The 13,610-nt window shown below is 37.8% G+C and overlaps 1 protein-coding gene across 1 annotated transcript in view; it reads left to right on the forward strand.

The window, feature by feature from the left end:
* The first annotated feature begins 1,188 nt into the window (after window positions 1-1,188).
* Window positions 1,189-13,610, forward strand: part of myo15aa (myosin XVAa) — a 61,836-nt gene continuing 49,414 nt past the window's right edge. The window contains exon 1 of the mRNA XM_048244929.1: window positions 1,189-1,240. Within this exon, the coding sequence (XP_048100886.1) occupies window positions 1,223-1,240 (18 nt within the window). The 5' untranslated portion in view covers window positions 1,189-1,222. The remainder of the gene's footprint in view (window positions 1,241-13,610) is intronic.

The raw sequence follows: 13,610 nt of genomic DNA on the forward strand, positions 1-13,610 counted from the left end.
TGTAAATAAATGATTCATGATGGAAGCGCACATATGGCGTGTGGTTTTGCTGCCACCTGCTGCATCTGCCTTTGGATACATTCTGTCTGTGGTCTTCCACTGGGAGAGACATGAGTCAGAAGGCCCCAGGTGTGTTTTAAGTAATCTTGGACACATTCACTCATTTCTTTTTTTCCATCCATCCATCCATTCATTCATAAAGCATAAACTGCTGCATGTGGATTTTATGGCATCTTAATAGTTTTTGTGTCTTGCTGGCATCTGGAACTCTGCTAACTGAAACTAACTCCAAAATGCTTCTGTATTTTTCTTTGTGATTGTTGTGTACATGTACGCTTATATCAAAAGAGGACAAGAGATTATCCGCACACCAGATAGCTCCCAGTCATAATCTTTTTTATTGTACTTTTATTGATACTCTCCTACTGGATCCTACTGGAGCCTCCCTTTAATGTCCACTCAATACCACTCAAGCCATCTGCTGCTGGGCCCCTTTGTGTGGATGCAAAACTAGGCACTTGGGCCTTTGTGTTTTTTCCCCTCTTTCTTTCAGGGCCTCTGTCGTGGGCCTTTGAGAAAAACAAATCATGGTTAGTCAGACCTGCGTGACCATGGCTGTGTTGTCTGCTATTCAGACGGCTATTAAGCAACAATAAGAGCTGCCTCCTGTGTGATTCTGTTGATTATTACTTACCTGAGAGCAAAGGCCTGTGGGCTAGTGGGGATCACGTCTCAACTAATGAGCCACAAAGTGTCCTGTTTGTTTAGCAACCTGACTAGACTGTGTGCTACTGTCAGTGATGATGCTCCCAGAGAAGAGAAGAGACCCAAGTGTGTTGTCGTGTTTACTCTGAGCTCTTATGTTCACCATCTATCCCTAAATGCCATAGATGCACATTTCGCTCTGGTTTTGATGGGAAAGAAAAGAAAGTGTGTTTGTCCAGGCCATTGTGTCGTGGTGGCGTTTTCATGTAATGAATGTGAGTGTGTAGGCTGGCCGAGGGAAGGCCCACGTATTGCTGAAGTCATTCATTCAAACAGAGAGGGTGGACTCAAACGTCAAATATATTTTATTGCATGGCACATAAAAGAAGGAGAGTAGGGGGCGAGAGCCTGTCGATTTTACACAGCAGTGAAAGAGTCCATACAGAGCTATATTGGCTAATAGGGTCTTCTTCTTTTGCCGTTCTGTTTGGTTTTGTGAAAAATTTGACTGGACTTGATGAGTGAGAACACTAAGGTAAGACAGAGGGAAGATGGGGGAGATTTTACATGTAGATTGTATATGTATATTTCTAGGTTAAGTCTCTGATTGCAATTGTGGCAGACAGTTGTGTCTGAATGGTGAGAAGTGGGCTGACTTGAACTTGACAGACAGATGATATAGATTTGGTGCATTTATGAAGGCAATTATCATACTTCATCTCTAACATGAGTATATGTACAATCGGGTATGTTTCCATATTCTTTATGCATTTTCATTATGTGCTAAACAACAGCTTACAGTTCTTCTCTAAAAAGGATTTCTTGAAATGATGCATCCATTTCTCAAAACTCTAAACACCATAACTACACACTGAACTCTGAGAGTCAAAACTAAACTCCACTCAAAACCATTCATTCATGCTGAAAAACAAATGTTGCCTTCAGACTTGACGCACAAAGCACACACTACAACATAGTCTTACACATTGGTGAGATCAATTTAAAACACTACTGCATGCAATGAGTATGGTCCTTATGTTTTTTTTCCCCACACAACAACCTCTTCACATGATGCACATAATAAACAACACAAATAGTAAGAATTAAACAAAAAACAGTAATTCAGTGGAAAAAGTGCTACGCTACTGTACAGGTACCAGTGTTGTACCGTAATTTCCCAACTATTAGCTGAGATTTCATAATTTCTTCAGCTGTGAGGTTAATACATGGGGCAGTTAATATGGTATTGATATGTTTTTTTTTTAAATTATTTTTGCATAAAACACTGTCCTGCGGTTCATACCCAATTTGGCTAATACAGGAAATTACTGTACTCGAGACTGGTCTTGGCCTCAAGATCACTTTTACGTGTTGTCGGTCTGGTCTTGGAATTGACTTTATTTTGACTCTGCCTTGTCTTGGTCTCTTTACAAAGAGGAGTTGTGGGGTTTTTGTATTTCAAGTTTTTTTTTATTTCAAGTTCAGGCAAGACCGCTCATCACAAAGCTTTAAGATAACGCAGTACTACGATTGGATGTATAACGTCCTTCTTCTGATGCAACTAATAAGATGCATTTAATTAGATTTTTTTTTCTAAATGGCTGTTTCTTGCGCTCCCAACATCCCTTCACCCACACACACTCAGTCAGTCAGTCAGTAATTAGGATCAAGAATGTCAGCAAAATTGCTATGTTTAAATTCACATTTGTTAGTCATAAAGAATTGATTTGCAAACTCACACAAAAGAAAATAAAAAAAACAGTAATTACTGTAATGCAGTTGCTATACCAGTGCTTTTCACCAATTCAGAGGAAATGTTAAGGACATACTGTATGTCCTGTGATGCATATTGTTGAAAGTTTACCATGATGATATAGATTTTAGGCCATATAGGCAAGCCGAAATATGTTCCATATTTAGTAAGTCATGTCATCCCATGTAGACTCAAACATTAGTCTGTTTCTGGTCTTTTTCTTCTTATTCTTCAGTCTTAATACCTTCTAGTCTCAGTTTAAGTGGTCTTGACTACATCACTGAAATGTAATGCTAACATGTGATTTATATGTAAAGAATGTGTAAAACAGTCAAACAATTAGCATAATATATTTTCCCATATACAATAATGGAAAAAACGATCATACCTAACAAAAGATTAGGATTGGTGTATCTAGAAATGTGTCTGTCTTTTGGTAAATGGTGGTGGTTTTGAATTTAAGCCTGGTAATAATGTTTTAAATAATCGAGAAAACTTTTATTAGTGTGATGAGCTTAGTTGTACAGTACATGTAAAAATGAATGGTACATGAATATATATATTGAAAACATAATGGTGAGCCTGGCCTGGCCTTACCTGGGTCAGTGACGTTTTAGAATTTCAAAACAGTAAAAAAATAAAAATGAAGACAAGTTAAATATGGCGTTTTTTTGCGTAAATCTATATGTATATATTTTTATTTTATAAGTGCCCTTTATAAAAAATAGCAATATATGGCATTTTAATGTGTTTCATTGTATACGGTCCTTGAAAATGTCATACGGTAAAACACAGTTATTTTTAGAAATAAATTAAATTTGATATTCATGACAGGGTCAAATACAACCAAAAATGCAATAGTTGATCTGTAAGTATTCTATAACTAGTTGCCAAATATAAGCACTTTCACCACAAATACTAGATATGTTGTATTTTAACGACTACAGCATGTCATCTTTTAACATTTATTCTATTTTTTTGATAGAAATTAGTCAAAAATGCCTTGAATTTAACTAGATATATATATCATACTAGCTCTCCTCCATTATTTTCTTTTAAAAAAATGTTTTACCGTACGACATATTTTGTTTTACCATATGACATAGTACAATTTCAATGTTTCATTGCATTTTTAAAGGGACACCAGGGCTTTTTCTCTACGAAACTCCCCCTTGCTCGGTCTGAAACTCTTTTCCTTTTCTTTGCGTCTTCCGTCAAGGGTTTTCACTGCTTCTTGTTAGCCTGCCTCTGGCTCTGCCATTATACACACGCTTTGCAACAATCTCTAGCCGTTTTGTTAGCCTGCCTCTGTGGCCTGCCTCTGTGCTGTAAACTGATCCTGCTTCGGGTCGGGCGGGTCACCGGACTTGTGGGATTTCTTCCCACAAAGGGGGGGGGGCGAGAGTCCTTCAGAATGGTCATGGTGTTCGTCCACAAAATAGTCCTCAGACACCGGTGTCAGATTCATCAATGCCTCCACAGCCCAGGTGGTGAGGAGTGTTGGGATGGCCCAGGTGGTGAGGAGTGTTGAGACAGCCCAGGTGGTGAGGAGTGTTGAGACAGCCCAGGTGGTGAGGAGTGTTGAGACAGCCCAGGATGGTGAGGAGTGTTGAGACAGCCCAGGTGGTGAGGAGTGTTGAGATGGCCCAGGTGGTGAGGAGTGTTGAGACAGCCCAGGTGGTGAGGAGTGTTGGGATGGCTCAGGATGGTCATGGTGCTCGTCCACAAAATAGTCCTCAGACACCGGTGTCAGATTCATCAATGCCTCCATCTGCCTGTTTTTCTCTGCATCGTCTCTGGTCGAGCCTCCACTGTTCCCTCGTCTTTGCATGTGTAGTTTCTATCAACTCTTTGATGGCATGATAATAATCACCCTGTCCAGCTTGTTTCCTTTGCCATTGCCTGCGTGTATACATATATTGATATTTATTCATAAATATACATACAAATACACATACATTTATATATATATATATATATATATATATATATATATATATATATATATATATATATATATATATAATGGCAAATCACTGAAGCCACTTTCCAGAAACATTCTGATGTTGTGATGCTGACTTCAACTCAGGTCTATAGATAAGATACTGCCTATACTGACAAAACTGGCACATACTGATATTACTGACATCATACACTCTCACAGTTATACCTTTCCCTCCTCTTGGCTAGGTTCTCCTCTCTAGCTGCAGGATCTGCCCTTAGCTGTGCACGGAAACGTGCACCCCTCTCCTTACTAGAAAGAGCCATCTGTAAAAATGTCATTTTTTAAAATGATAGGCAGAAATATGTTTATTTTAATTCATAGTAGTTGTACCAAATATATATGTGTGGTAAAACAATTAAGAAATAACTAAATAATTCAGTTAAATGCTCTGTGTCATACGGTAAAACCGACATTTTTTGTTTGACCTTATGACAGTTTCATGCTTTGTCATGTATAACAGGCAGTTGCTTGGCCACCTCCTTCCAACTTTACCCTTGACCTTGATATTTCAACTGTAAATCAATATTTTTTTAAATGCATTAAACCCTACCTAAATACCTCATTTAGATTTTTTTTCACACAATTATAAACAGTGAAGAGGACAAATGATGTGAGATTAAAGTGTATATAGAATTTTAAACCTATTTTATATAAATATTTAATATTTATTACTCCTGGAAGTCCAAATCAGTGCGGCACGTCACTGACCCACCTGCATTTTTAAAGTAACACAATGTAGGTAAAGAACTATTTCATGTTGCTTTAATAACATATAGAAGAGCATCACTTCATTATTGGTTACCAAAGTACACTGTTCATAAGGGTATTTAAAAGAAAATAGGGCCTTAAACCTATTTATGTTCTAAATGCTAGTTCTATTATGTACAAATAGGATTAGAATTTCTATTAACACTTTATTTGAAGGAGTGTGCATGACATGACAGCTGCCAAGAACATTAAGGACTCTTTATGACTCGTCATTAAGTGACATTCCTTTTTTATGCAATTTTTAAGTCAAGTTGACATTGTTTGAGATGTATTAATTATGACAATTTCACATTAATCAAGATGGCATAACTGCTGCAGCCATAACAATTTGACAATGAAGACAAGATAAACCTGCTATGAACATCACATGGCTCGCCTAATTATCAATCATATCAAAACTATAAGCTTTATGCACTGGTTGGATTTTTATATGTTATACATATTGTGCTTTTACAGTCTAGAGTGAAGAACAGGCATGACATTAGTGGTAAGGAGAGGTGGAGAGATTTACCAAGCCAACCAAATGGCCTTATATTTGACACTTTAATATCATTTTGACACACAAAGCCGAATAGTTTCATTATGTTCAATAATTAGCCATGGCATGTCATGGTGTGGCATGGTAGTTTATGTTGTCTTGGTTACTGTAGCACTAGGGTAACCTAGGCTAGTTTTTTTTTTCAAATAACGTCTCCTATTGCACTGCAACTTCAATGTTATGCTTTGGAAAAAAAACATCAGCTAAACAGACATTGTCAGTATTCCTCTGTCGCACACAAGCTATTTGTTTATCTAGCACCAGCTTTGCAAATAACAATGTCCACAGACACGGTAGAGTATGTTTTATGCATGATTTAATGAAAGTATGATATATTGCGACATCAGAAGCAAGTCAAATTTGTAGTTTCTTATGTCTCATTCCATCAAACCGCTACCCGATCTGGCAAACTTAGTGCGGTTATAGCCGATAGAGGGCCGCGAAGCGAATACAGAAGTGTCGTTCACCCTGTTACGAGTTGATGAACCACTGAAACGATTTTGGAAACATTAGGCTATATTAAGGTACAAAATACTCTTTGGTGTTGCTTTAATATCAAGTTGTCATAATAAAGACTAGAGATGCACCGATATGGAATTTTAGGGCCGATAATGATAACCGATATTTATTGGTTTGTTGTGGCCGATACCGATACGATAACCGATAATATTACTTGAAAAAAAATCGTGAAAAGTGATTTGGGGAAAGCATTTAATAAGCATAATTTTATTGCAGTAATTTTACCTACCACCAAATGATAGACAGAACTCATAATAGTCCTCAATAGTACGGCAGTCAACAACATAACAGTAGCCTAGCCCTACAGTATGTGTGGCTCCTTTAAGTGAGCTAGAGAGTTTTAATCGTTTTCATTTAGGACTAAACGCTCATAAACGGCTCAGCTTGGAATAAGCTACAGTATAGCGACCAAATCAGAGTTTGTGAGGGAAACTTAGGTTTAGTTTCAACTGCGGGTAACTGAATAAAGCTGCAACTCCTCAGACTGTATCTTATGTCCGTCTACTCTGTTATTGCACAACCTGCTGCAGCAGAAATGAAAGGTGTTAGCCCCGGTTTTAATAACTTATTATGATGACCTGTCGAACTGAAGCACGAATGGTTAGCATATTTCTAGGTAATAATACAAAACCCAAGCTAAAGTAATGCAAATATAATACTAAAACACAACTTAGAACTAGGCCTACTTATGTACTCGTCCCCACTAACGAAGTTTGTTTATTTGTTTCCCCGACCAGCGCGGTAAAGTGCAAACACACCAGCACAAGACGGCTCTAGATAGGGCTAAGCTCCGCTCTGTTAAGGTTAAATGGCGGATCATTCAAGAGAGGATTTTGAGATGCACAGATTCCCAAATGAACGCATATCCACAGATTTTGTTAGAGTGGTGAAATACATTCACACCGCTGACATTATATTGAGGAAAAAGTATAGCCAACCAAGCTCAAGTAGGCTAGCTCAGTGTAGCCAGTAGGCCTATATTAGGACTTTAAAAAATATTGGCGCAAATTATCGGCCAGAATTCTGTTATCGGACCGATAATAATATTTTCATTTTTTCACTTATCGGCTAATAATATATCGGCCGCCGATATATCGTGCATCCCTAATAAAGACATCCAACATCTTGATATTAAAAATTAACAATAAAAAGACATGACACCAGCCATGAACATTCACTCCTTAATTCATGACAGGTGTCATGCCTTGGTTATGAAAGTGCCATGTTAGAATTGTACCAAAGTTTAAGAAGTGTACCATGGAAAATAATATGCTTAGTCAGGAACAACTGAACAAAGAATGCATTAGGCCTACATACTAAATAGTTTTATAAAATAGTTTTATATACACATTATTTGCATGAAAAAAGAACACGTCACAAGCATGCAACATCCACATCCTCATCACACTATTATACTATTAAGTTACGCACTGCGTCTTGCCTACTATATAGTACGCTAGTATGGGTATTCGTATGCACCTATAGGCGTATCTAGAACAATTTTTATTCCAACAGCAGAAAGCGCCATATCGAACCTTTAATGGATCTTTACTTAGCCATTTGCAATTAACTGTTAACTGTTACAACAAAATGTTATTGTAAAATGCATGTGGAATGACATACATGGAATAGTTATGGTACTGTATATAAATCTTTATTCTTGTTCAGTAAAAGAATATCAAACATTATAGTTTGACAGGCAGTATTGCATACCCCAACTGCAAATAGAATAGCAAAAAAATAATATAACATAACAAACAAGCTTACCAACGAATAATGAATTTGATTCATTTGATTTAATTTATTTAATTACATTTGAATTACGGCAGTAGATTTGTGGCAGAATATGTATGTTTTAACAAGGGCTTATGTTTTTTCAATACAATAAACAAAAATATGAAATGATGGATTTTGTTGAAGTCAATGTCAATACACAAACACATATGTTCACAAACACACAGACAGACATCCACACATTTAAATTTGAAGAGGGGTCACACTGTTCAGACATAACAAAGAGACTGAAATTTAAGTCAGCTCTCCCATGCTACTTGACTGTAACCCTACTCTAGTTCTGGTCGCGGTGAATAGTGTGGCCTGGATCACAGCTAGGTTCACTTAGGGTTTGAGCCATTATGACGGTCGGTCGTATGCATCTCATTGGCAAGATTCACTTGTTGTTGTTTTTTTAAACCACTATTTGGATTTGTTTCTTTGTCTTACAAATTGTTGCAGCAATAAATCCTTCATCTAGTCCTTTAGACATTTTACCAGCCACTCTTCTCAAAAAAGTGTTTAGTGTTATAGGCCCTATAGTCTGCTCAATCTTAAATAATTCTCTTTCCTCAGTGTGTGTCCCTGACCTTTTCAAGGCAGCCAGTGTCCAGCCCCTCTTAAAGAAACCTGGCTTTGATCCTTCCATTCTAAAAAAACATTCGTCCAATCTCTAAATTGCCCTTTATCTCCAAAATTCTGGAAAAGGTGGTCTTGATGCAACTTTCTGAAGTGTTAAAGGGCAATAGCATCCTGGAGAAATTTCAGTCAGGTTTTCGTCCTATGCATAGCCCTGAAACTGCTCTTATCAGGGTAACTAATGATCTACTGATGGCAGCTGATTCTGGTGAGCACTTTGTCTTGTGTTGCTGGATCTCACCGCTGCTTTTGATACCATTGATCATGCTATATTAATCAGAAGACTAAGAGAATGGGTTGGCATAACGGGTCCTGCTTTGGACTGGTTCAAATCCTATTTGTCCAACAGGACATTTTTTGTTTCAATCGGAAATTTTACTTCCTCTACCTCAGCTATTACTTGCAGTGTTCCCCAAGGTTCAATTTTAGGACCAATATTGTTTTCCCTGTATATGTTACCTATAGGCCACATAATTCGCCGCCAAAACATATCATTACACTGCTGTGCTGATGACACACAGCTGTACATCTCAGTCAAACTAACCATGCTTAACAAGCTAACTGTACTGCAGGAATGCATAGCTGATGTGAAAGACTGGATGTCACAGAATTTCCTACAGCTTAACTCTTACAAAACAGAAGTCCTTTTCATTGGTCCTGACAAAGTCTATAGTCAAGCTCAGACTTTTCTTGGAAATTTAGTCTCAAATAACAAGACTACTTCTAGAAACTTAGGGGTTTTATTTTATACAGATTTAAAATGTAAATGTAAAATGTAAAACTCCTTGTCCAGTTCTGTTATTATCAACTGAGAAACATTTCCAAAATCAGATCAATGCTTTCTTTAAAGGACACAGAGGGCCCTATCATGACATTCTAAAGTGCATCGTCACTCGTCAAAAGTCTGTTCAAATTTAGTAGGATGTCCAGTTCACATTGGGAGGGGTTTCGTTATTAAAAGTGGAGCGCATGGCGCAACAAGGTGTTCCTAGGTTTTTTAATCAGTCATATGGGTGTGTTTGGGGCGTAACATCATTTTAAACCAATGAGAATGACATCTGTCATTCCCTTTAACGGCGCAAAGCGCGATATGTCAAATAAATGCATCGGTATTTTGGCATTCAACGGCGCATTTGAAGGAGGCTGCTTGCGAGACCGTATGGAATGGTCATTCTTAAACCATGCTTTACTAAAACCTAGCATAGCCTTCACGCATTTGCACTCGTCTATTATTTGAACTCATTGGCAAAGTAAAACTAACTTCACCAAGGAGTCAGTCAACGACAAGACAGTTATATGCAGTTACTTTCACTATTGACTGACAATGGGTTACCACCGAAAACATAGGCTGGAAAAAGCAACACTTACCCTAATGTTGCTCAAATGACTGAATAAAACAACATATATCCTGCAGAGGAGTTGCTTATATCTCGTGACAGTGCGTCTTCAGCTGTGCTCCATACGTGTCTCTCGCCTCTCCCCTAATCACTTTTAACCGTCATTACCAATTTGCAAATGATGGTGAAAAACTACTCATCATGAGATGTACAGCATTTCGTAATATCTTTATTCTAATTATGTTTCCCATTGTAATCGTGCAATTTGTAATGCTTTGCATGGACGTGCGCTGGTGTGCGTTCATGAATGATAGAAAGATGGTGCGTGCACCTGCCAATATGACTGTTGACATGCGCTCTTAAAATAGCATATGAACAACTCGCCATTGACTTATGACCAGGTTTAGGTGGTGTATGATAGCGATTTTTAGACAACGCGCCAGGCCCCTCCCTAGGTTGTTAATTGCCACACCCCTGGGCACAATGTTTAAAAAATAAACGTGCAAAATACCGAATTAAACTTTGCGCGGGTGGAAAACGAACTTTACGCCTGCAACGCCTTATTCACCTGTCTAAATCGTCAATCCATCTCTCGTTTACAGACTGTTCAGAACTCAGCAACCAGACTTTTGACAAAGTCTAAATTTAGGGAACACATCACCCCAGTTCTGGCCAATCTTCACTGGTTGCCAGTGAGTTTTACGATTGATTTTAAAATCCTCCTTATAACATATAAAGCGTTACATGGTTTGGCACCTGACTATTTAAAATATTTATTAACCCCCTACTGTCCGGCGTGGCCCCTCAGACTAGGGGTGACCGATCGTTTGCAGTTAGAGCACCCAGCTTTGGAACAGCCTCCCTTATAACATCAAATCTGCACCATCAGTGGCTGTTTTCAAATCTAGTCTAAAGACCCATTTATATACAATTGCTTTCCTTAATTAGTAAATGATGCCACTCATGTCTCTGCTAATTTATTATCATTATTATCATTTCTGTTTGTTTATTTTGTCTTGGGTACTATACTGTATATTTTTCCTTTTGTTTCTTATATTGAGTTAAGTTTGTGTTTGGTAGTTTGTCCTTTTAGTTATTACTAGTATTTTATCATTATTACTATTATTATTATTATTATTATTATTATTATTGTTGTTATCATTACTATTGTTTTGTTTTTTGTTTTGTTTTGTTTGTTTGTTTGTCTGTAAAGCACTTTGTGCTTTGTGCTTGAAAAGTGCTATATAAATACATTTTATTATTATTATATATTATAAATTGAAAAATTATTTTCAAACATAGGACGATATACTTTCAACCTAAAACAGATTTAAGTTTTCTGATTTGACATTTAACACAACACAGGGTAATTAAACATAAAGACATGTGGCATGGTTGTCTGCTTTGTTTGAATGGCTGAAATTCTAAAATGATGTGAATAATTTTGGCATGTCTTCCTCTTACATACACTGTAGCAATACGCCCTAGACCTAAATATTTTCCACTGTATGGATATGCTAACTCTGGCTTTTTAATTATGCTGGGTGGCTTTTATGAAGCTGTATCCATGAGTGCTTTTGATGAAAGGACATTGTCAGTGTGACGGAGGTGACCTGTCATTGTTCCCTTTGATGCATGCAGGCAGGAGCTCTACAAGATCTAACTGTTGACGTCCCCCTCTATGACTTGTGACTGCAATGGAAATGTGTCAGTATGACACATTCAGTGTAGTACCATTTTAAAATACAAAGTGAAAACAGTAAAAAGAAGCTCGATGTCCCATTCCAACTCTTCCAAAATTCTCTTCCGTAATTCTCTGTTCAGACGTTCGCACAAAAAAAAGGTTTTATAGGATTAAGCAAGTTTACTCTAGGTGTATTTAGTACTTTTCTGATTAATGTTTCATTATTTCTTTGTGAACAGAATACAGACCAGACATTAAGTATTGATAACTGGTCGTGTCATGAACTCCAGGAATATTAAGTCATGAATTAGCATAAACCATTCAGGTCATGCCTTGTACATTCCAAACATGTTCACTACACTGGTTTGAACAAATGTGTGAAAACTTCTTATAACTTTTTCAGCAGTTCTCACACATGTAACATACCTGTGTGGGTTTGTTTGGATATTGGCATGAAATCATACAGGGACAAATGGAAGGAGAAGCCTATGATAGCATATGGTTCACTCAGCAGGGTTTTTTCACTCAAGTAAGCCTACAGGTAAACAATATGACAACTGACGTTTTGGCTGCTGTTTCCCATGCAGCTATGGTTCACAAATCTGAATATGTTTGACATTTTCTCTAATTAGAGATCATCTTACAAGCAACATGTTAAAGACAACACTGTTTCGAAGCTAAACAGAGTGTAGAATTTCATTCATTAAGAACATAATAAATTCATGCACTTATTTTTAGCGCACGACTGGAGCAACACGTTGCCAGACATGCTCCTGGAAATCATTGCTGAAATAATAATATAATGAATTGTTGAATGTTAGCCTTTTTTAAAGCGTTAAACATACACAGTGTGCATAATTCTGAGTTTACTGCACTATAGAAACAGTGGATTCTTGTTGACATTTTCACAGTTTGTACTATTGTCTTTTTGTTGTTATTATTAGGGGTTTGCACGGACGTCACGTTCTGGGCAGTAACCATGGTAACCCAGCACGCGCGGCCATATTGGCGCAGTGAATGAAGTACAATGGAGTATTATGCACTTCGGATATCTTACGTGGTTATAGCCGTGTCTAAACAACAGAAAAGCTCATGAAAATGCGTCTAAGATGCAAAGGCATATAGGGCAGGACTTGGACCACAAGAAAAGGCGGGTTATTTCGAGAAATTACGGTTTATTGGCAGCGCAGATCCATATGAGTTGGGTGAGGGAGACGAAGTACCATGTTCAACCACAAGCGCCCCCCTTCCTATGATAACTTCTGGCATTATTCTCCTTTCTCCCTGGTTTTTTAATAACTTTTGGAAGTCGATACCTACACCAGATGTTTTTCTCAGTCTGACCTATTGGTACAACCTAAAACACGGCAATAATTAACCATTTTCCTTGACGATGTTAGGGATTTACTTCAGTGCCTAATGCTTTCTAATAAGGCGAGTATCTCCAATATGGCGACTTCCAGATCTGATGACATGCCGTGCAAACCCCTAATATGCTCACTTTGCTGAAGTGATGCTGAACTCACCTGTTGAAGTAGAGAGAGGGAGCGGCAGTCTGATCGATGGCTATATGCATGCTCCTCTTTGGATATGCTTCTCAGACACAGTTTAGTAACAGCTCAGCCAACCTGCATAATTTATACAGGAATGAGCCAAAGAGATAAAGTTACCCTAAGTCAGTATAGTTGATACATTAAGGTGCCCTTTGCAACTATAACAGGGACTCCTCACATACTTTCAGACACATGCTTGCACACCAGTGGCAGGAATTTGCTTTCGTGCGCTCACAGGACATTAATGTAACTGGAGCGCTAGAGCAGTGGCAAAAGGAGGAGCATTATTAGCCTGTAACAAAGACATGCTGACATTTGTGGATACCTGCACCTGAA

This window comes from Alosa alosa, chromosome 6 (genome assembly GCF_017589495.1).
Source record: "Alosa alosa isolate M-15738 ecotype Scorff River chromosome 6, AALO_Geno_1.1, whole genome shotgun sequence".
NCBI lineage: Eukaryota > Metazoa > Chordata > Actinopteri > Clupeiformes > Clupeidae > Alosa > Alosa alosa.